The 25,453-nt window shown below is 38.2% G+C and overlaps 2 protein-coding genes across 2 annotated transcripts in view; one reads left to right on the forward strand and one right to left on the reverse strand.

The window, feature by feature from the left end:
- LOC134213341 (sodium-coupled monocarboxylate transporter 1) overlaps positions 1–25,453 on the reverse strand; it is a 37,747-nt gene that overhangs the window by 12,057 nt on the left and 237 nt on the right. Inside the window, exons 2-5 of the mRNA XM_062692327.1 lie at positions 2,184–2,633; positions 2,056–2,121; positions 1,938–1,989; positions 467–534 (exon numbers count right to left, since the gene is read on the reverse strand). Coding sequence (XP_062548311.1) covers positions 467–534; positions 1,938–1,989; positions 2,056–2,121; positions 2,184–2,633 — 636 coding nt within the window. The remainder of the gene's footprint in view (positions 1–466; positions 535–1,937; positions 1,990–2,055; positions 2,122–2,183; positions 2,634–25,453) is intronic.
- LOC134216676 (uncharacterized) lies at positions 20,407–21,278 on the forward strand. The gene is made up of 3 exons (XM_062695521.1): positions 20,407–20,704; positions 20,769–21,058; positions 21,237–21,278. Exons 1-3 carry the CDS (start codon positions 20,482–20,484, stop codon positions 21,276–21,278), a joined length of 555 nt encoding a protein of 184 aa, XP_062551505.1. The 5' UTR covers positions 20,407–20,481.

The raw sequence follows: 25,453 nt of genomic DNA on the forward strand, positions 1-25,453 counted from the left end.
TGGTAACCATGGATTTAAAAAAAATCTGTATGAACCATGGCATTCACCATACTCCAACCCCATACCTTTCTCTTTATCCTCACGTTATACCGAAACGATCTCTCTCTAATGTGTATTATACCTTTCACACTAACAATTCCAAAAATTCGTCGTACAATAGTCGTAATATGTACCACCTACAAATATATATATTTATTCTAATGCTAATGTCTAATCTTGATAACGTTTTAAAACATCAGAACATTGTTAGTGGCCAACAAAACTATTTTAGCTATAGCTGTGTTCCTATTTTTTCTAGAAACTATTTTTTACTAATTTCAGCATAAATTCAGCATAATTCATAATCTGTGATTGAACAAACAAAAATCTTCCACTGCAATATAACAAAAAAGACTTATAAAGAAAGATAAGACTTAAAGAACCCTACTTTATACATAAAAGAAACAAAATCTAGAGAGAAACTTACCAGTAATGTGTAGAATATGCATACAATACACACTATAGCTCCGATGATATAGAGATTGAATCCAGTTACTGAAAATAAATTATTTTATTAATGAAAATTCAACATTGAATCACACGTCTAGTACAACTTAATATATGAGATGGTATAAAGAATCATTCTCTTATAGGAGACTTTTTCTTCAACTGGTTTTCCCTGCACGTACATTTGTAAATAAATTATATTAACAATTGCATTCACTATCAGGACAATTTGTGTATTTTGAACCCCTAAAGATAGCTGATCGTGAAATATTTGAAACACTAAAATTGAAATTTCATATATTTAATCATTTATTTCTGGCTAAATTGACAATATTGTTGGTCACATTTACTAGAAACTTTTCAAATTCATTACTGTACTGATCGAAACAGATAGAATGCAAATGGTAGATACATAATAAGATAAAAGGATTAATATTTTCCTATTCTATTTGAACGAACATCGAATAGAGCAGATCTCATTCTTCGTAAACAGTTATTCTACATTATTTTTTTTTATTTGTAGCTAAACAGCTGTGGATTTAATTACATGGATCTTACAGGGTGGTTCATAACGTTGTTCTAATGCCATATCTCTGCACTCATTCAGCGGGTGCCAGATGTGCCATATGTTCATCTCCTTCTTCTTATAGGCATTACATCCCCACACTGGGACAGAGCCGCCTCGCAGCTTAGTGTTCATTAAGCACTTCCACAGTTATTAACTGCGAGGTTTCTAAGCCAGGTTACCATTTTTGCATTCGTATATCATGAGGCTAGCACGATAATACTTTTATGACCAGGGAAGTCGAGACAATTTCCAATCCGAAAATTGCCTAGACCGGTACCGGGAATCGAACCCAGCCACCCTCAGCATGGTCTTGCTTTGTAGCCGCGCGGCTTACCGCACGGCTAAGGAGGGCCCCAATGATGTTCATATAGTTCTGTATAAGAAGAACCTTGCAAAATCTTTTTAAACTTTTCTCTTATAGAAATAATGTAAATAACGTTTACTATTCTGAATACTTTTTATACAATATCTGTACTGCCCATGATCGCATATTTGTAACATTTGCATGTTGGTTGTAAATACACCCAAAAAACAGATCTTACAATTATTGTATAAAAACGTGGCATATTAAAATCTGTAAGGTTTTTATACAGAAATTGTATTAAAATAATACAAATCTGTATAATTTCGAAACAACGATTGTATTAAAATCTTCCAAAAATTGTATATGCCCAATTATTATACAGTTTCTGTAAGGTTCTTATGCAGAACAGTATTAAAATTAGTATTTTAAATAAAACATCAAATTATGTACAAATATAGTTATTTTAGTATTTCATGTGTAATCTATTTAGGAGAGCTTAGATCAATGAACGGTATATACAAAATACATGCTGGTACCACCCTACTCTAAACGGATTTTAATAGAATGCTTATCAATTACCTTGATTGAACGCCAACGCAGGAACGTAAATTATCATTGGCAGGAAAAACAGCTGAAACAAAGCACACCCGGTGAGTATGATGGTGATCGAGCAATTAAAATTCTGAATAACAATTACCTCGTCTAGCACAAACATCACAGAAGCTATCGACCGAACCGAGGAATTGAATCGTAGTTCAAGGTACTGAAATCGATATAAAGTTCAGCTTTTATTGTTAACTTGTCAACCACCAACCGTTCACACACCTCATATGAAGAATTCAGCTTCAGAGAGCAAAATACCGGAAGATAGATGAAACTAACGGCTACCCCCATTAGCAAAATCGGCACAATAATCAACCAGTACTGCGTTCCAAAGTTGTAGATCTCCGCCGGTGTACCCAGGATCGTAACCCCGGATATGTAACCCGCCACCAGGCTCATCGCCACGGGAAATGTCTTCAACTTCCGAGATCCCAGCAGGTACTCCTCCATCGACGACGATCCGAAGCCTGCCATTCGTTTGGCATTGCTACTGCTGCTGCTTCTTCTGGGGCCACATTCGTCATCGCTGCTGTCCGGTGTTTGATTGACCGTTCGCTTGAAAAATCCGAAGTAAATTCCACAGGCTGCCGACAGGATCAGCATTGACGCAAACACGCCATAGTCTATCACACTGAACTTGTACAACTCCTTCAGTGTGTCCACTAGAGACATCTAAAATAGAAAGTAATTTATGTCATATTAATCCAAATAGCATTTATCGACAGGCAAGACAATACGAGCAATGGTGCAAAGATCAATAGCTGCATCATAAATCTTAATTTCCTTTATCGAATTGCAATCATGGATACGAACCAAGAAATTTTTCATTGACTATCTCAAAGTGCAAAATATATGCCGCTTGTACCACTCTAATCGCACCTGTCGGATTAAAATCCAGTTTATTATCTACATAATTAGGGGTGGTTAGAGGGAGATACCCCCTCCCCCAGCGTGGACAATTGCTCATATAAATTTTCCAAAATTTGTATGGACCATGGACATTCACCATACCCCTTCTCCCTCCTAAACTGTCCACGTGGTATGTGGACAGCCCCTTATTTCTATAATTGAACGACAACAGTGACTCCACAGTAAGATAATGTGGTCTTTCATCACCACTTTCTGGGCAATTTAATGCGTTTGGCCTATCACATCTATCAAAACAATAAAATGCTGATAAACGTTACTTTCAATGATACGCTGTAGTAGTAGTGCAGAGCCGCCTGAACAAATTGCTCACAGCACCCTGCCACCCACAGGGTTCTTATTTGCTGATATCAATCATGTAGTACAAAGTCGATTTGGTTCAATCAATCCAATTTGCTTTGTAATGCCGATCATTGATTGAAAATCGAGATATTTTCTTGTATCTAAACAAATAAACATTTGTCGAAAGTAAGATTCATCAACTACTAAAAATAAGACATCCGTATTGCTTCCAATCCTGAACACGACTCATATTCCGAACACTTATGTTTTAGCACCATTAAACAACCGGAAAAGTATGCTATTCTGTACGGAGTATCCAAATCATAAAATAAGGTAAGGTTATTTGCAGTGGTGGATGCTAGGCCGATTTCAACCAAATTGTACACACATTCTCTATCCTCAGGGGAAGTTATCAAAGGGGTGGGAGCGTTATTGAATTTGGGTTTGGGGGAGGGAAGGAGTATTGTTTAGAAAACAAACAATTTTGTGTTATACTAAGGGTACCGTCAACTGGGGGGAAGATGATCATTTTTAAGACAAAACATGCAATAACAATGTGTGTTTACATTTTAAATCGAAACAAATATTTTCAAAACATGTACTGCTATACGTTGCAATAATCCACAACTTTAGTTTTCTGAAATGCGTTCGCATTTATTAAAATAAATTAAATTATCACACATTTTTTGAATAATCTGGTTTGGGGTGAAGTTGATCAAGACAGCTCTACTAAAACCATTATGACCTAGTAGTCAAAATACACTAGGTTATTTGTATGAATGTTGAATTTACTACGAAAAGAAGTCTAAGAAGTCAATATTTGAAACGAAAATAGCGTCATTTATGACTATCTCTCTCTTTCTTCCACAAAATACATTTTCATGATTATGATCGAAAAACTCGGATTTCTACCTAGCGGTAACATTACTTGAACGGAGAATATTGTTGACTACCGTTTCATAAACAAATTTGGCACTTTTGACTGACACATCAAATGATCATCTTCACCTCAATGATCATCTTCCCCCCAGTTGACGGTACAAGGAGCTAATGGTTGCAATAGAAGATTGCAACGATTTTTGTCTAAAATTGGAAATTATTTTGTTGGACATTTGTTGCAATGTCTCAATATTAGAAATTCTATGAAGTTCATTGGTACTATGTCACGGAGGCAACTTCAGCATCATTTTCAAAATTTTATTTTGAATCCTCTGAAAACATTCATTCATCTATTTAGTTTACATCTAAACAGATAACACTGAATCAACAATTTGACGCCACAATACACGGTTCGAGGCCGCATCTCTCCATCCTCGAATGCGCCCTACGCTCGCCAAGTCGTCTGAAAACTCCTCTGAAAACAATTTTGTGTCATTTTTTATTCCGAGGACCGATTTCAACCAAATGTTGTACTCATTTTCACTACGAGTAGACGATCATATGGTAGGGTAATTTGGGAAAAGGGGAGGGGTATTATTCAGAAAACGGGTACACACATTTTTTATACTAAGGAAAGGATAACAAAGGGGGTGAAATGGTCATTGGAAAAAGGGGAGAGTATGGGGGGAGGGGTTGTTTTTAGAAAACGAGCAATTCAGTGCCACTCAAATTTTGTACGCATATTCTTTATCAGGAGTCGATCATATGAGTGGGGGAATATTTGGGAGAGGGGGGTAAGTAACTTCTGAGCCTCTGGACCGATTTCAACCAAATTTAGTACACACATTCTCTATCCTAAAGAGAAGATAGACAAGAGGGTGGGATGTCATTTGGAAAAGGGGAAGGGCAAGGGGGTGTCAGGGGGAGGTGTTGACTTTAGAAAACTAGCAATCCCAACCCTTAGGACCAATTTCAACTAAATTTGGTGCACACATTCTCTGTCCTAAGGAGATGATAACAATTAGGAGGTATGAGGGTCATCGAGAAAACGGGGAGGTTATGGAGGAAGGAGTTGTCTTTAGAAAACGAGCAATTCAGTGTAACTCCCAACCCCCAGGACCAGTTCCAACCAGTTTTGGTAAACATATTCTCTATTTTTGGAAGATGTTTATTGAAAAGGTAGAAGGGCCATAGAAAACTATAAAAATCGATTGATACATGGATACAATTCGATGCGCGGTAGATCTACCTCTTTGGGTTTCGTGCTACAGCATTGGACATTTTAATTGCATAAGCCGGGTACATATAGCTAGTAATTTATAAATAATAACTTGTTTGTAAAAGCCGTAAAGTAAGCAATTAAAATGTGCTGCGTAAGCTATATTTTGACAATGAGCGCTTCAAAATTCAAATATTGTCCAAAAAGTTAATTTTGTTGTTTTACTAATACAAATTGTGGATTTAACACGAATATATAGTGTAATTGTTGTCCATACATTTAATGTACAAAAAAAGGTAAGTCCAATCAGAAAACTACTTTATTGGGCAAAAGAAAAAAAAACTTTTGCACATCCTTCCAACTTTAATGGCTGCTAAAAACCGAGTCAAAGTGATTTTTCACGCAGGTTTATTGCGTTTATCAGTTGAAGAAGTGTGTGAATTTAGCGTAATGTAAATAAAATATGCTTGATACACTTTTTTTTGAAGAAACAGTGATAAATATTTCTCTTCAAAACGATGTATTATAGCTGAATTATTGATTAATTTGCGTTATGAGTATGTGGTGTTGAGCCAACGTTACATTCCCTCCCGTTACCCTGTTTCCTCCAAATTCTTTCAGTAATAAAGTGCAACCAACTTCTGGCGTTACAAACGAAGTAGGCTATATCTAGCAGAAGTGAATTTGAACGTTTCCGAATTTTCTGATTACTATAAATAATTTTTAAGATGCTGGGTCATTAGGCCAAATGGTCGTCAAGTGGAACGGTTTTTAAGCTAATAACAAGAGGGAAGTGAGAAGTGAAACGTGAGCAGTGAGAAGTTTAAAGTGGAAAGTGAAGAAGTGAAGAGTGAAAAATGAGAAGTGAGAAGTAAGATGCAAGAAAAGTGAAGTGAAAATGGAGAAGTGAGACTTGAAAAGTGATAAATAAGGAAAAAGGAAGAGGGTAGACAAAATAAGGCAGAAGGAAGATGGAAGAAATAAGAAGATGAAAAAAAGAAGAAAGAAAGAAGAATGAGGAAGAAAAAGGAAAGGAGAAAAAAAGGAAGAATTAAGAACGAAGAAGAAAGAAAAAGAAAAAGTAAAGAAAGAAGGAAGGACAGGGTGTAGACTGCCTGGAAAACCTGGAATCATTGTCAACCGGGTAAAATATGGAAATTCTAGGATCAATCAAGGAAATCAGCTAGGGAGAAAGTGAACATTAACATGTTGTCACAGAGAAACAGACGTCTCACTCTACACATGTTCCATCGTTCATCTGTTTAACGGTGGATTTTTGAAGGTGTTCGATCGGCCACCGTTGGCGAAAAAAAGTAAGTAGTAAAGTAAAAAAAGTTTTTTTTTAACTTACTTTTGAGTTATTTTTTCTCTTCTCTTTCATCCACTCTTTCTTCTATTGTCAAAAACAAAAGAGCGAAACAATCCAACGACGCCAGTTCAATACGGGAAGCCAATTTTGAGTTTTATTACCTGAGGTCGAAATTGAGTGAAATAAACCTCCATTTGTGTAAATAAATTTTCCCTTGGGTACTTTTTTTAACATGGGAGTAAAGGCAAACTACTTCGACCCCATTTACTCAATTTTGGCTTCCCGTACGGATGTTCTAGGTTGGGTGAATTGAACTCACTATTGGGTAGTTCACGGAAGACACGGAAGAAACGTGTATGCTTGTGTTTGACATTTACTCACTACCGCCACCTGGTTGCCGATTATCCATCTACAGTGTATTTAGCATTGGGCGATAATGTTTTCGTGACGATGATTTTGATTGCATTTTGTTCTCAGTGAGACGTCTGTTTCTCTGTGATGTTGTGTTGATGTAAGAAATTCTATTGGTATTGGTAAAATGTATTCGTCAAAATTTCTGTGAATTTTTCAATTTAATAAATTTCTGGATGAATTTACAAAGAATTTCCTGCCGAATTGCCGAAGAAATTCCTGAAGTATTTATTATTTAGTAATTCTGTCGGAAATGCTGATAGGATTCACCTCGGGAGTTTCTTTAGGAATCCTTTCAAAAATCCCCTCGGGCTCTCCTTCAAAAATATCTTTCTAGGAATTCTTTTTGAAAACCCCCAGGAATTCCTCCACAAAATTCATATTTAAATAATTTAGAAAACTTTTTCAACGTGTCCTCTATAATCATCCGGAAATTCTTTCAAAAATTCATTCGATTTGTTTCATCTACATATTTTTCTTTTGTTTCCTTCGAAAACTTATGGTTAAATTTTTATTGAACAGAATTTCCAATGGAATTCCGAAAGTAATAGTTGAAAAATATTCCGAAGGAATTCCTAAAGGAATTGTCAAATGAAAGTCTGAAAATTTTTTAAATGGATTCCTGAAGAAATTTCCAAGTCTTCTAAAAAGAATTAAAAAAGAATTAAAAGGAATTCCTAAAAAAAATCTGAAAGAGCTATTGAAGGCATATTTGATGGAATTCCTGGGCGACGAATTCTTTCTGAAATTCCTTTGGGATATTTTTCGATAGCTCCTAGAGTTTTTGATGAAGTTTCTGGAGGTATTTTCGAAGAAATTACTGGAGAAATTTTTCAAAGGAATGATATTTCCAACGCAAAAGAATCGATGTACGATTTCCAGTGGAATGCCTTGAAAAATTTTCGGCCAAATTTTATAAATTTTTTAAATAAAATTTCTGAAAGAATTCCAGAAAGAATTCCTAAAGGAAATTCTGTATTCATAAGTTTCAAAATTATTATTACAGTCACCTTTAGAGAAAACAGCAACCTTTTTACTGATTATTTACTTGACTGATTAACTTGCTTGAAACAATGTCCCACATCGAAGAAAAATAAAGCAGATAGAGAGAGAAAGAAGAAAGATGACAGAAAGAAAGAAGAGCCACGGAAGAAGGAAAAAATAAAAAGAAGAAAAACGAAGGAAGAAGTTAGAAAGAAGAAGGAAGAAGTAATAATGAATGAGAAGAAATAATTCAAAAGAAAGAAGGAATAAAGAATAAGGAGGAATAATGAAAAAGGAAGAAGGAAAATGGAAGAAAGAAGAAAGACGTAAGATGGCAGAAGGAAGAAATAAGAAGGAAGCAGGAAAACGAAAAATGAGGAAGGATGAAGGAAAAAGTAAAAAAGGGAGAACGAAGAAGGAAGAAAGAAGGAAGAATCAGGGAGGAAAGTAGAAGAAATAATAAAGTAGGAAGAAAGAAGTAAGACGGCAGGAGGAAGAAAGAAGAAGGGAGATAGAAGGAAGAAGTAAAATGACAGAAGAAAGAGAGAACTAGGAAGAAGAAAGAAGGAGGAAAGGGGAAGGAAGAAGGAAAAAAGAAGAAGGGAGAATAAAGAAGGAAGATGGTGGAAGGAAGAAGAAAGATGAAAGAAGAACTGACTTCTTACTTCTAGCTTCTCACTTCTCACTCGGCCTGTTGACCGTTCGGCCTATTGGCCATTTGGCCTAATGACCTTCGGCCTAATTACCTGATTTTGAAAGCCAATTATCTCCCCCTCTGGGGTATGGTCATATTTCTTGAAATCCAGGGACATTCCAGTTCATCGGAAAAAAAGGAGTTCAGGTCTTGACTACTACCATAGAAGAGAAGACCTATACAGCAACGACCTTCAAAATGTTCTCAGCATCAATCAAAATAAACGCCTGTCAAGGTATGTAACGAAAAATAGTGAAATAATAAAAAAAACACATATATTTTCGAATCTCATGAACGCGTGGAGGGGTGTATCGAAAGGTAAAAATAAGGCCCTAATATTCCTAATGAGAAAAGGCTGTCAATTAGATCAGCGCATTACCTAGAAATAGCACATTGAACGATGTGACTGTTGTCTCGACCTTTGAGGTATTTTATCTTAAAAATTTAATCCCACCAAACAGTTTAAACTGAATAAGCCAGTTTTTTACATGAATAAAACCGTTTTTGGCTATATAAGCCTATAAACTAAATATCCCTACGAAAATTGAAGACGATTAATCCTTTAGTTTTCATATTTCGTATTAAGGAATGTTAAATAACTTTTCATTGGAAAGTTTTCACCTTTTATAAGACGCTTGACAATTTAGAAAAAAAATCATTCCGCACTAAAAATTATTGCGAATTGTTAACCACCTTTAATTCTGGGATAGATGAGATAGTTTCTACGCAAACAGTCTTCCCTTATTTTCCAAGTAAGTTTGGCAAAAGGAATGGTTTTCGATTAAAATCGTCATTATAAGTAAACGTCTAAGATATTAACGCTTAAAGTCTATCATATTTTCGTGAAGCTTTTCGATTTTTGCAATCACAAAGTGTACCCCAGTATAGAAAACACAAACATAGTTCCACGTTAGAAAAATAAACCAGAAAAGAATCATAAGTGATATCAAATTAATTTGTTACATGTAATTACAATAATAATATCGGGATCAAGTGTGTCCAAACTGTGGGGCATCCAATGTTGAGTATTTATCTTGGTTTATTTATTATATTTAATGGAAAATAAGCAATGATTAAAGAAGCAATCAATAATCCCATATACCTGAAGTAACTAATATAAATTGTTACCGTCGTCGGGGGTGACAACGGGTCAAATTGGGGTGAGAATAGGTCGCTATTACGACTACATAAAATGCTTGTAGAATAGAATTAATGTAGCTGAGGACAAGAAAGGTAAATGTAACGATGCCTGTGAAGGACGCGAATGATCAGTTATTGACCGACCCAACTAACCAGCTAAAAGGCTGGTTTGAGCACTTCGAACAACTTTTTCAAGTTCGGCATGATCTTCCTAGGATCGACTTATAATATTGTCACGCTCCGTATCATTCTGGAGCAGGTCAACTAATTCCAAGAGTCCCTTTACTTGGTATTCATTGACTACGAAAAAGATTTCGACCGTCTCAATCACGAAAACTTGTTGGGCGCCCTGAGACGCAAGGGGTTCCTGAGAAAATCGGCTTCATCGAGGCCTTCTCGTGTAGAGTGGAGTCTTGTCCGACCCTATCCGGGTCATAGCTGAGGCAAGGATGTATTATATCACCGTTACTGTTCCTCATCGTAATCGACGAGATTCTGGTAGGTGCGATTGACCGAGAACCAAACCGCGGGCTGCTAAGGCAGCCTATAACCATGGAACAACTAAACGACTTCGAATTGGCTGATGACGTTGCTGAACGACCTTGCCGAGCACTCCTCTTCGGCAGGCTTTAGTCATCAACGTCAACAAAACCAAATCGTTGGATGTAAAAACGGTGTCTCCATCCAGTTTTACAGTAGCCGGGCAACCTGTGGAGAATGTTGAAAACTTCCAATATCTTGGTAGCCAAATGGCGTCAGATGGTGGTACTAAGATCGACATAGGCGCACGGATCAAGAAAGCAAGGACTGACTTTGCGAGTTTAAGAAATATCTGGAAAAACAGGCAGACAAGTGAACGCACCAAAATACGAATTTTCAACTCTAAAGTGAAATCTGTGCTGTTATACGCTAGCGAAACATGAAGAACACTCAATTGTTGCAGGTGTTCATCAACAGATGCCTGCGGTATATAATTCGGGCTGGTGACCTCACAACTGGATCTCAAACAACGAGCTCCATCGTCGTTGTCATCAAAGGCCGATAGCAACAGAAATTCGGGATTAGAAGTGGGACTGGGTCGGCCACACTCTACGTAGGGGCGGAAACGAAATCTGTAAACAAGCATTAGAATGGAACCCAGCGGGACATCGCAGCAGAGGTGGACCCAGAGGATCATAGCGGCGAAGTCTCAATAAAGAAATAAAAGAAGTCAACCGGAGATGGAGATCTTTCAAGTCAGCCCTTTGCACCACCGGAGGTGTACAGGACCCATAACGATTGTTGACCTGTTTCGAACGATTTTGTTATCCGCCGACCTCCAGACTGTCGGTGTGGGCGCTAACCCATTCTCACCCCCTAGACCCATTGTCACCCCCAACGATGGTACTGAAATTCAATCATCTCTCTAACGGATCTGTTACCAGTGATATAAAAATGTGTTATTATTCAAAATGCCTTCTTTATCAAATTGTTTTCAACCCCTCTATTACCATCGATCCGGTTTCTTACATAATGAAGCACACTACTTGAAGAATGTCTGTCATCAATTGTGTTAAAAAAGCTGTCGTGGACCATTGCCAAATAAGTGAGACGGTCATGCTACTATGTATTCGTACGTATCTCGAATTCTACCAATAATAGCTTTTGCTTTCGAACGAGTACCGTTTTACTAACCGGTACCTTGTGTTAGATATATAATAAGTAATATTTTGATCAATGGCTTCTCGGAGCTTGAGCATGATTCAATTCGCAATTCCAACATTGCCGCATCAGCGCATGAGCCAACAGATAAATGCTGCTTTAAACTGAAAGTACTTACCCAAGTAACATTTTGAGTTTCGTCAAATCCGAATACTTCCCACTGGAAAGAGCTTCAGTTTGGTACATGTGAATTGTTACTTTTTCCACATTATGCCTTATGAGTGACTACTCTACATAGGCGTGAGAGATCCATGCGGCTGAACATATAGCGACTATCAGGCCACGGGGATCGTTGAATGGACAATCGGACAGAGAAGGCATAAAAAGAATCAGGATTGAGGACGATGGACAAGCGGTGGGGCCATAACCCGTAACAGAGTATGTTATGCCTAAAGTATTTTGCATATTATTTTTTGGTATTACTCCTTTGGTATTTTACTCTTATGCAAGACAGGTTCATAACAGAGTAAGGTATCAATAACAGAATAAGGTAATGTTGAGTTTCTAATGCTCGGGAAACAGCCCAAATTTCCTCAATTATTATAAAATACTTTACATTTTTAACATTTACTATTGTTCTGCCAAAAGGCATTCATGATCATATAATTCGTACAGCATATTACATTTACAGTTATATGATGTGTTCGGCCAAATGGAATTTTCGGCTAAATGACATATTCCAGCATAGTCTTGCTTTATGGCTTTATGGCGCATCTTAAGGCTAGGCTAAGGAGGTAGGGCGGAGTATAAACGAAATTAATCCGCAGAACTGCTAATAAGATTCGCCAACGCATAGGATCGGTGATTCTAAGGTTCAAAAATCTGTAAGCGTATATCTATTCTATTCGTATATCTTTGGAGCTACCCTGTCATGATCAAGAAAGAAGAAAACAATCGTAGCAACGTCGTTAAGCAAAGCCGAATAAATTGCCCTAATCCAAAGGTAAACTTAAAAGTCGTTGTGATCTACGAAAACAATCGTGGTATGGTAAGAAACCGTGATACGAAACGCAGTGAACATATCGATGTTAAACCACTTAGGCATCATTTTATACGTGATCACAAAATCTTTTTTTGCTTTGTCAACGTGATTTTTTATTTTCTTAGAAGATCATCACAGAGCCTAAGCCATTTAGAATCAGGATCAGGATTTCAAATAGAACCGGCTAGCATTCAAGATCAACTTACAAATTTGTTTACCCTTCTTCTTATTATTCATCTATGGCTATACATTCCAACTGGAACGTGACCTGCTTTTCATCTTAGTATTCTAATAACATTTCCTCAGATATTATTTGAAAGCTGTTCTATGCACGCCATTGTATTATCCGTTAACCTGGAAGACCGCATTATGTGAATAGGAAAAAAATAATGTCCCTTGTACTAAGTAAGTAAGTAACTTTTTTATTTCTTTATTAAAGAGGCTTGCAGCCCTAGGCTGGCTCACCTCTGTTTTAAGTAAGTAACTATTTTCTTAATAATTTCTCAAAAAAAACAAAATCTTCAGAAATTGTTTTTGTCTATCTATGCAGACAATTTGTACATCTCTATTCAATATATCCGGGCATAACCAAGTGACGATTGTTGTTTTCCCAGTTTGAGCCAATCGATCAAAGGTCGCCACAATGAGCCTACACCAATGTGTGCAATACAAATCGTTAATTTGCATTTTTGCTTTGCCTCTATCAAACACTCGCCCACTTCGAAATGATTCACAAGTTATCGTGAACCGCTTGCTTCGCTGGACAACGAGCACGTGAAACAAAATTCGCACTTTGTACCCGCATTTCGTAAACGATACAGCTCGAACAGCCAGAACAAAATAATGCGAATCATTCGATACGTACATATGTGTAGATTTAAACCCAATTGACCATAGGCAGACTTCGATACCAAACATGACTGAAACCTATTGGAAAAGAGCTGTGAATTTAATATTTTCTTATCTCATATGCATCATACTTTGTCTAACAAATATGTGATTTGCGATGGCAAAGATATCCAAACGTCACCACCTACGACCGGCAAGCTGGCTTCGATCACTATTTCAGTATTATCACTGCTTCGCAATATGTTCCAAATATAGATAAAAAAAAGCCACCGGTGGCGAGCTACACTAGTTAACAGTATTGTTCAACTCTGTGAGACAATATCTCGTTTGCCATGGAGGAAGTTATGAAAGTAAGGATCCTGAGACAGCGTCTCTTATTTTCTTTTCTTGGGTTGGACAATAGCATCTATATTATAAAAATCTGTATATTCAAATAAATTACCCAGTTTGAATCTTGGCGGTTCTTATTAATTTATATATCTTTATGATAACCATTTGGATTAAACAATTTAAAGAATTTAAAAAAAAATCAGATTAGTAGTTACTTGTTATAAGACGAGTTATCCACCACTTAATAAATTTTATCTCAGAAAAATACCATGGAAAACAATAATTGATCTAATGATTTCAGTCTTATAATTATAATTATTATACGTTATTTCTTAAACTTCAAGACTGTTAGCTACAAGTAGCCTACAACGCAAGAAAGACCACCTAATGGTAATTCGCATAATGTTACTTCAAAACTTCATAAGAAGCAAAATTTCAGCACAGAATCGATTTTTCAAATCATCAGTGGGTTCAAGTTTTGGATTTGTTCTGTAAACTAGTGTTATTGTATGTTTACCACGTCAACCGTGGGATATAATTTGCTGCTGGTACATCTAAGCCGGTTTCTCAGCTGCTGCATACGCAGGCAGGCCAAGTCAAGTTCGACGTCAATGCGGGCGGCACTTGTGGCACCAACCGCTTTCCGATCACCTGAATGGTGAGCGCGAGGCATCGTCTGCGGTTGCAACGACGCGCTCAAAGTCCTTGAACCTTTCACTTCTTCGCGAGTTTTGTTTCAATCTGCAAGTCTATAACTAAACGGTGCATCGTTTGAGCATTCTTTCTACTAGTTATATGCAGAGGCCTCGGTTGGTTGAGTTGTGTTTGCTCATTGTCAAACTTGTTATCACTATTGCGAACTCGTCATCATAGCGCAGCGCGATTGCTTGTACAAATAGTAAACAGTTACATTACTAACACCGCGCCGCCAATCCGATTTAGGTCAACTTCGTAACCTTTTCATTTTGTTTTTAGCTTATGCACTACGTCGCCCTAATGTATATAAATAGAGCCCTAGCACTAAACATTAGAAAGATAGTAAGTGTGACTGAACACTCTGCTCGTCAATTCCCTTTTAGTGCTTCCAACTCAGACTCTAGATAGCATGCGTACATGAACGATAACACTTCTTCGTTACATAATATCCTTCTTACAGCCATTCTCATTATAACTATTGAAGTAATTCAAACCCACATGCGTTTATCTACGCTTCAGGTGAAAATGAAAACCACGAAAACAACATACTCTTTCCACGATCAGCTATCGAACAGATAACACTGAGAAACCCGACGCACGAACCGAACTGGTCAACGATTGAAACTCTACTGGGGAACGACAGTCCGTGTGGTAAGGTACTACAAACTACAACCACACAAGTGAACATTGTACTCCCTATACGTACTCTCAACAAACCAGAGCTAGGTGCAATGCATTATTGCCTACATGTGACTTCGGCGACTATGTTGACGGATGAAGTGACGCCGCGACGCGTGTTTCGACTTGGCCACGGTGAACGAATTGAAGTAGTGGTCGAAGCAACCTTTGATCTAGCCGTGTGTGGATCAAGCTGCAGAACTTACTAATCGAAAGTTCCGATAGCTTTCTCAACAACAGTTGCTGCAGGGTTATAAATTATGGACGACTCATTGTTAGGGTGACTCCGAACAATAACTTCAAAGCGTTGATAACAAGCCTTGGATATCGCATCTTTGACTAGTAACTAACAGATTAATATTTTTAGAATGCTATGTGGTAGTCACCCAATTTGAACGAAATGATGTATTAATGCGCGTAGCACCCACCCACGTAAAAAAACTGCTAGGAATCCTAATATTCATTCAAATCATCCCATATCTTCCGGAAACTAAGAAAACCTCTAGAATTTTTGTATGAATCGTCAAACTGCTCAGAACACTCCTCATTCCCCTAAAGAATGACGTACTTTGTAAATGATCCCAAAAATTGTTTTAGTGTGGAATTAAACAGATTTTAAGCATGATATAAACAAAATTTTGAACAGCACTCAAAATTGGATTTTTGGTACACCCTAATCAATTAACACATACAGAGTATAGTCACTACGTCTGCTATGATAAGTGCTAAACAGAAACAGGATCTTTAATTGTTTCCCACTTTATATAAGCAATCTGACGATAAATGTGTGTATTGCGTTATTATCTTGCTAACGACCTAATTAAGTTTGTAGACTTTGTACGGTAGTGGACAGCAATCAGCTATTTTATTTGTCTTATAGATGGGTATAAACAGAAAAATATAAACTCAGTTCTACACAACTTCCAGGCTACAGGATTTTAATGGGTTATAATAATTAGCACATACATCCATGCTTGAACAAGTTTATTTCAAAATGCTGTATTCAAATTGAAATAGACGTTGTAAACACATATGCTGCGACACGAGCAAAGTTGAATAACTTATTGATAACAAATTCTGTTATCTGGGTATCTAACAAATTGATAACCAAACTTGTAATCTATTTGGTTGAATTAACAGTCAACATAACAAAAATGATAACAGAATTTCATTACTGAAATAACTGAAAAAAAACTAATTAAATTATTACAGCGACCATATTAATAACACATTAGGTTATATGTAGGGGATGTCTCCGGTTGTAGGCCAGTCCCGGTTGTGGGCCACCCTGAACAATTGTTGACACTTGATAGATACGACAAATCGACGTGCATTTAAAGTGCGCTGGTATGGCAACCACATGCAAGGGTAACTTTCTTCCATTTTACTATTGAAAGCCATTAATTTGTGTTTTTGCCACTGAAGGCTTCCAAAATAAAATATTAGTTGCAAACATTCGGGCGCGACTTTCCAGCGTCACAAATTCACGAAACAACAGAACCATGTGTTTCAATATCCAACGCTTGTCAGTTGAAGGAGTTGCTGAACAGTACCACCAGAAGCTGGATGAGCGGATAGGAAATGCCACCGGATCTGGCGACGTCAACAGATTGTAGGAAAATATCCACGAAGCTGTGACTACAACAGCGAAGGCAGTGTAAGCCACTGCAAGCGACACCAACGAAATGGTTGGTTTGATGAGCAGTGCCAGCGAGTGACGGACGAGAAAAATGTTGCTAGGAGCCGAATGGTAGTGGCTCGTACCCGTTCCAACAGAGAGCGGTACAGCAAGGACAGAAAAGAAACGAATCCACCGCAGAAAAAAAGCAACGCGAAGGGAGTGTGATAGCTGAAGCGCAGGAGAACACGTATAGAAACGACATGCGGAGGTTTCACGCAACTGTCAATGGCGCGCGGCATAAGACTGCGCCAATGCCCGCCATGTGCAATGACCTGACAGACAAGACTATGGCGACAGCCAGGTGGAAGGAGCACTTCGAAGATTTGTTGAACGGTAAAAATGAAGGTGTATTAAGGAGCAGGTGGACATAGTCGGCGATGGTCGAGATCCCGGTCGAGCTTCTCAAACACTGAAGTGAGCAGCTGCATCAATCGATTATCCATAAAATATGGGAGGAAGGAGAACTGCCTGCCGGCTGGTTGGATGACCTCATATATCCAATCTATAAGAAAGGGCACAGACTAGAGTGTGCGAATTACAGAGGGATGACCCTTCTGAACTCGGCTTACAAAATTCTGTCGCGTATCCTGTTCAACAGACTGAGACCGCTTGAGGAGTACTTCATCGGTGAATATCAGGCAGGTTTTCGTGAGGGCCGATCAACGACGGATCAGATATTTAGCTTGCGGATGATAAATTCCGGGAGTAAAGCTTGCAGACTCACCATCTGTTCATTAATTTCAAAGCAGCGTAAGATTCAGTGAAAAGTAATGATCTGTGGTGGCAGATAATGTCCGATCATGGTTTTCCGGCGCAACTGATTAGACTGATACGTGCAACGCTGGATGGCTCCAAATCAAGTAGGGGAACTGTTCCGTTTTTTGGATTGGATTTGGATTGGATTTGGATTGGATTTGGATTGGATTTGGATTGGATTTGGATTGGATTTGGATTGGATTTGGATTGGATTTGGATTGGATTTGGATTGGATTGGATTGATTTGGATTGATTTGGATTGGTTTGGATTTGATTTGGATTTGATTTGGATTGGTTTGGATTGATTTGGATTGGTTTGGATTGGATTTGGATTGATTTGGATTGGTTTGGATTGGTTTGGATTGGTTTGGATTGATTTGGATTGGATTTGGATTGGTTTGGATTGGTTTGGATTGGTTTGGATTGGTTTGGATTGGTTTGGATTGGTTTGGATTGGTTTGGATTGGTTTGGATTGGTTTGGATTGGTTTGGATTGGTTTGGATTGGTTTGGATTGGTTTGGATTGGTTTGGATTGGTTTGGATTGGTTTGGATTGGTTTGGATTGGATTTGGATTGGTTTGGATTGGTTTGGATTGGTTTGATTGGTTTGGATTGGTTTGGATTGGTTTGGATTGGTTTGGATTGGTTTGATTGGTTTGGTTGGTTTGGATTGGTTTGGATTGGTTTGGATTGGTTTGGATTGGTTTGGATTGGTTTGGATTGGTTTGGATTGGTTTGGATTGGTTTGGATTGGTTTGGATTGGTTTGGATTGGTTTGGATTGGTTTGGATTGGTTTGGATTGGTTTGGATTGGTTTGGATTGGTTTGGATTGGTTTGGATTGGTTTGGATTGGATTTGGATTGGTTTGGATTGGTTTGGATTGGTTTGGATTGGTTTGGTTGGTTTGGATTGGTTTGGTTGGTTTGGATTGGTTTGGATTGGTTTGGATTGGTTTGGATTGGTTTGGATTGGTTTGGATTGGTTTGGATTGGATTTGGATTGGTTTGGATTGGTTTGGATTGGTTTGGATTGGTTTGGATTGGTTTGGTTGGTTTGGATTGGTTTGGATTGGTTTGGATTGGTTTGGATTGGTTTGGATTGGTTTGGATTGGTTTGGATTGGTTTGGATTGGATTTGGATTGGTTTGGATTGGTTTGGATTGGTTTGGATTGGTTTGGATTGGTTTGGATTGGATTTGGATTGGTTTGGATTGGTTTGGATTGGTTTGGATTGGTTTGGTTGGTTTGGATTGGATTTGGATTGGTTTGGATTGATTTGGATTGGTTTGGATTGGTTTGGATTGATTTGGATTGGTTTGGATTGGTTTGGATTGGTTTGGATTGGTTTGGATTGGTTTGGATTGGTTTGGATTGGTTTGGATTGGTTTGGATTGGTTTGGATTGGTTTGGATTGGTTTGGATTGGTTTGGATTGGTTTGGATTGGTTTGGATTGGTTTGGATTGGTTTGGATTGGTTTGGATTGGTTTGGATTGGTTTGGATTGGTTTGGATTGGTTTGGATTGGTTTGGATTGGTTTGGATTGGTTTGGATTGATTGGATTTGGATTGGATTTGGATTGGATTTGGATTGGTTTTGGATTGAATTTTGATTGGATTTGGATTGGATTTGGATTGGATTTGGATTGGATTTGGATTGGATTGGATTTTGGGTTGGATTTGGATTGGATTTGAATTGGATTTGGATTGGATTTGGATTGGATTTGGATTGGATTTGGATTGGATTTGGATTGGATTTGGATTGGATTTGGATTGGATTTGGATTGGATTTGGATTGGATTTGGATTGGATTTGGATTGGATGTTGACTTGAAACTTTTTTTTTTCAATTATTTGATTCTTTTCGAAACATTAAGAATCATTTAAAGTCTTTCTGAATAATTCTGAATATTTCGAAATCATTTACTGTAAAAAAAAGACGGCATGAAAAAATAATGTACACATCAACTGAACAAAATCGAGTTTAAGTCAGTTTCAAATCGAGCGAAAATTTTATCGGATTAAAGGCTAGATTAAAGGTCCTCACGCTTTAAGGCTAGGTTCCACATCAGGAGCTTGTCTGCAAATTTTGCTCCCATGTGTTGTAGCCTTCGCTCCATGGCTTAGATTATAAAGCATTAATTGCTAATCATTTAAGACTTTAAATAGAATCACGCCAAAATCTAGACTAGCAAGATACGTTCAAAATGCAATGTCATTAAGCGCCTGTGTCATTTAAGTACTCAGCCAACAGCTCCGAAGGTCAAGTTTATTTGAAATCCGCCGAAGATGTTGAGAGAGAAAAGGTCGCGGCTGAACCCGAAACATTAGCGAACGCCTCAGCGTAAGCTTCCAGACTTCCGAACTATTTCAATGAAGTTCGCGGAAATGCCGAATTCCTGTTCGGCCGAGGTCACCATCCTTAATCTGAGGGTAACGGCTTCAAATTCAATTTCTCCCTAACCGCCAACTGAAGTAGAAGTGTCGCGCCTTTTTTGTCCGTGATTCGTTTCTTGTTGTGAAGTGTAAGTTAAGCAACGTGTTAGATTTTCTTTATTTAATTCTATTTCTTTTTGTTAAGTAGTGTCAAGTTTGCTTAACAAACGTAGTGTGTGCGTTAGGATCAGTTTTGTGCGTTTCTCAAAGAAATTGTCCAGGTAATTGTGGAATAGTATCATGCGAAAGTTATTATGATCCAAATGAATAAATATTAAAAGAAATAATAAATAAATAAATTAATGTCAAAGCTATGTATAGTTCCTTTTCAAATGTTACTCCTGAAAATGATACTTCTTCACAGAACGTGCCCCAGAAAAATAAAATAAATGTTATGCTAACGCACTCCAAGTTGTGTAGAGATCTGGAAATGGTTTGTAAAAGAGAAACGATCCATTATAAAAAACTCTCGGCTGTTGGAGAGTTTGGAAAAAAATCGGTGGCGAAAAGGTGGCCAGGACAAAAAGTCAGGCAGTCTTACAAGTATAGCTGGCAGTAACGGACGCAATATGGAGTTTAATCCAAGCGATTCCGCTGGTGGAGGTTCCGCCGAAATAGTCGGTCATGATTCGGCCGATGCCCTTGAGCATTCGGCTGATCATGGGCCCACACTTGGAATAGTATATTCCACTGGAGACGATTCATCTGGAGCTCTTCTGCTCCCGGATGAACGTATAGAAGAAGAACTCGATGAAGGAGAAGAAGCGCACAGTTCTTCATCCGTTTACGACAGTAATGTGCTCCGCGTGCTCGTTGTTTCCCGTGCATTGTGTATAATTAATTGTCCTTTATGTAGCTGACCGCTACGTTTGTCGCAGGCAACCGCGTCACACCGCCATCGTTGGGACGAAAGATTCCCGGCATCCGTCGCCGGAGGGACCAACCCGTCAACACGTTGGTCCCAATTCTAATCGTGGTCGCCTATTGCAACGCATCGTCGCTGAGAGGGAGTGCCGAGCGGCCTACGACCCCCCCTCCCTGTGGGTGAATTGGCCACGTCACCAACGGCTATTCATCGCTGCGAACGCCGATCGCTTTCCGCCGTCTACGAAGAGCGCAGCAGTACCGGTAGGCGAACAACAGTCGGTGAGTCAAGCGATCTCTTTTTTATGGAGTGGGGCGTCCAGTGAGGACGCTTCGGAGAACTTTTTTTGTGGCGACCGTACACTGAGCTAAAACCTAATCTTAAATACGACTGAATCATCATTCCGCAAGTATTTAACCCTATCCTTCCATTTTCAAATAATGAATTCTTCATCTGCAGAATCCACCTTCTTCGAAAGATAATCTTTTCAACACCGACTGATTCTCATCCCAAAATCGAATGATTGTTGTTTTGATTCCGCCCCTTAACACAAATCATTCGATTTTGGAATGAACAAAAGTTGCACCAGATACTCGAGGACACGGCTCATCGGATGGAAAATCGCCATTGTAAAATTCAAAGCCAAACGGAAGGAACACTTGGACTGGCATTGGTTTTGATCGATTTTACGGAAAACTGTAAGTATTCTTGTTTTGGATGCATTTTCATCAAAAGAGTAAAATCCTCTTAATCTGTTTTTTTCAGAAATAATACAATAGCAATCACGCATAAAATAATAAATTTCTGCAACACATCCACATCATACTAAGGGAACCTTAGGCAGGTGTTTAGTCTTATTGTGAGTACATATTTGTGCTCTTAAAAGCCTTACGGACAAATGAATTGAATTACAAAGATACGGTATAAACGAAATTACATTATTTTTCCCAGGCACACGACGCGACACAAAACACTGCTTGGTTTCGGTTACTGCAACGCAACAGAGTCAGGATGGTCAGAACAAGGCTCAGAAGGCTTCTTGGGATCAGAGCACAGTGTTATATCCTTGGTTTACCTCAAACGGAATGCAGCGAATCGGTGCCGGAAGCGATTGTAAAAATACTTATTTGCTATTCTATCGCCGTTTCGCTGTGTTGTTGTTTGAGGCCAACAATGTAAAAAATATGTAATAAACGCGTATACATATATTTATTTTGCAATAAATTTTCTTTTAAATGTGTCACTCATAATAATGTGTTTTAATGAGATATTTATTTACAGAGAAAACTAATTTATTCAATATTTGTTTTTCCACACGCATAAACATTCGGGATCTAATTCACATGTCAGCAGATTGTCGTAAGATTTACATTTGTGTACCGTATGATGCTAATTCTAACTGGAATGCGTATCCCCCTTTCTTCGGATGAATATCATTCAACCCATCATCATCCCGATTGGATCCGACTGAATGACTATCATCCGTTTTTCGACTACACATCGTTAAGGGGCTTGAGCAAATCAGTTTGCAGTCGCTGACGGGATGAAGTTTTGGTTCAGTGTAGGTCGATGACTGACTGAGTCAGGAATTTGGACACGTCCATAATAGAGCTTGCTGACGTTTAATCATCTTTCTCTTTCAAGTGCATAGGCAGAATAGGATTTGTTTTCATCGGGAAACGTTTCCCGATGAAAACAAATCCTATCCTTCCCATGCGCTTGAAAGAGAAAGATGATTAAACATCAGCAACCCTTATATTTTGAGGTGAATGTGAAACTAATAAAACGTGCGCACGTAACGTAATTCGTGAACGTCCCATCCAACCTCTATTGTCAGACACCCGGGTGTGTAGCTTCTCGTCGTTCGTCACATCGTCGAGGGATGACTGAATGGGAATAGTATGGAGTAGAACACAATGCATGAGCACAAGTAGATAGATAGATTAGATAGAAAAACGCACACACAGACAGGACAGATGTAGCGCAATAAATGAAACTCGATTGACAAATATACAACATGCAGCATGCTTCTAAGATAATGAATAGTAAACTTACCTTTGCGTTTCAATAAAAGCGGATTATACTATGGAAATATTATATTATTGTTAAATGTTCTGCGTATAGTGTTAAAGAGAGAAAGTGTTTTCCCGTTGCTTCGGTTCGTTTATGTTGTTTTTGAATGTCTTCCGCGTGGCGGAATTTGACTGTTTGCGCATGCTCTTCCGCGTTGGTTGCGCCTCTGGTGGACTTTAGTTGAAGTTACCAGTGATGAAAAGAGAACGTGCAACGTAGCATTGCTGGTTGCAACGTTGGAGGGTATGCGTGATCTCATACCGCACTTTGGAGAAATAGTTTGGAAGTTTTGAGATTTATGCTGAGGTGTGGTAGGGTAGTTTCCCGAGTTTCTGCGTAGTTAGTAGGCGGGCTGGCTCGATCTCCTCTTCGGAGTTTTTCAAATGGACTCGCCCTGAGGCAGTCTCAACCGGGCAATTCAGACGCGTCGTGCGGTCTCCGAATGGAGTGGCGCTTAAGCCGCACGATTTTCTAAAGCATCGGCCAGCGCCGACTACAGTGTGTGGACGGGATTTATAGGATTTCGTTATGAAAAATTAGAAATTCAGCCCGATTTAAAATACAATCCGGCGGATATCTCCTAAAGTCCGAGCTGTAAACCAGACTATATATTTGAGTCCCGCTTTTTTGGGAGCACATGGGAACAAAATTGACAAGATTCACAAGGTATGAGTACAAATCATTAATTACAACTCTACAACTCTGCCAAACGGTTCGTTGTTTGAATTCCACTAGTAACGGAGTTATAGCTATAGTATCAGTAACTTAGACTAAATGATAACAAAATTCCAATCATTTAGTTTAAGCTACTGCAACTAGTGATGTAACTCCGCTATTAGTTGAATTCTAACAACAAACCATTAGACAGAGTTGTAGAAAAATCTTTGCACTAGAAGTCCACCATACAACAGATTTTGAAATTCAGCTTCTGGAATGAGTTATTGACAAACTACTAAATGATCGAACGCAAATTACTAAATGATCGATAGATGTTATGGTTGTTCCTAATGTTTTTTAAGTTCGATTTTTTTTTCAAATGTTTTATGGACGTTGCTTATCTTGCCCCGATGGGTGGCGAATTTGCCCCATACATTAAATAAACGCCTCGAAGAAACATATTTTTCAAACCAATTTAAAAGATGTTTAAAATTAAATAATCAATATTTTTAAGATAGATGACTTACAGAAAAATCTGCAGTATGCGAAGGATTTTTAGTGTTCCACAAGAGCCAGAGCTTAGGGTGGCGACTTGGCGATCTTGCCCTACTTTCCCCTATGTCACCCGAAATTGATATCAAAATGATCTGGTGACAACAAAATAGGATTTCGGAAAAAGATCTATAGACTTATTTTTGTACCCCACACATGTACTAAAATCAAATATGTGTTTCAGTTAGAATGTGACTGAGTAATAAACGTTAAAGGATAAAGAGTAAATCTTATATCAGTTTAGTTGAAAACTTAGAAGAATTTTGTTTACTTCACGAAAATTTGTTTTTTCCCGGTACATGTCATAAATTCCCGAGTTTTCCCGCTTATTTTCCCGGTGACTTCAATTTCACATTTTTGCCGGTTCGGTTGCCACCCTGATTGCCTCAGAAAAACAAACCTAAAGAAAAAAAACTACTTTGATCATTTTTGGAAGTTTGGTTACCACGTGGTCGAGTGAGGCGGCGTGTACTTTGATAGCACGTTCTACAGTCGCCTCACCACATCTCGATATTGAAGGGACCATCGAGATAGGGAGAGATCGAGGAAAGGAAGGAAAATTGAAATGGGTACTAGATCTAAAAAAGCTCGTTGCTATGAAAAACGACAACAAAACAAATGTCGTTTCCTGTTGTTGATGTGTTTGTTATTGTCCAAATATGGTCTAGTAGCCTAAAAAACTGACCATATCGAGACAAGGAGAGTGAATCCTGAACAAAATATGATCAGAGCCTATCGAGATAGGGAGAGATATCGAGATATAGAACATCGAGATGTGGAGAGTCGACTGTATTTGTATTGCGGAGAAACTTAGCTCATCTGAGAGCCGTGGAAAATTACTACAAAAGCTGTCATTTTATTGCAAGGCGAAATAAATCAACATCAACAGTGAATCATGATTTTTACATCATCAAAACAATATTTAATACGCATATATCCATATATTTAATTTCAAAAATGTTGAAATAGCTGAACTTGCTTACTCATGTAATTCAAACCTGACATAAGAAAGTTATCCAGAGTTCAATTATCAATGTGTGCCGAAGCCACACTTGAAGCTATAGAAACTTATGGGTCGACTTCACATTTTTTATTAATTATTTGCTGCGGTGCTTTGAACCTTCACATATACTTTCGATCGTTACATATTGCTCATTGTTATAATGTTATCCAATTACTAGCAATCCAACTCTCACTTGTCATAAGACGAGTTTGTACAATCCCATTTAATTCCACCACTTGATTGTACCTTGACAGATACGTATTGCGACCTCAACAGTAAGGTCCTCTTCAGCGTCTGGTACTTGACTTGACTCGATAAGTGAAGACATTCCACTAAAAAGCTCAACATAATTTTCTTAACAATCCAAATCTGCAGATTTTTGAAATGAGTG

This window comes from Armigeres subalbatus, chromosome 2 (genome assembly GCF_024139115.2).
Source record: "Armigeres subalbatus isolate Guangzhou_Male chromosome 2, GZ_Asu_2, whole genome shotgun sequence".
Lineage (NCBI taxonomy): Eukaryota > Metazoa > Arthropoda > Insecta > Diptera > Culicidae > Armigeres > Armigeres subalbatus.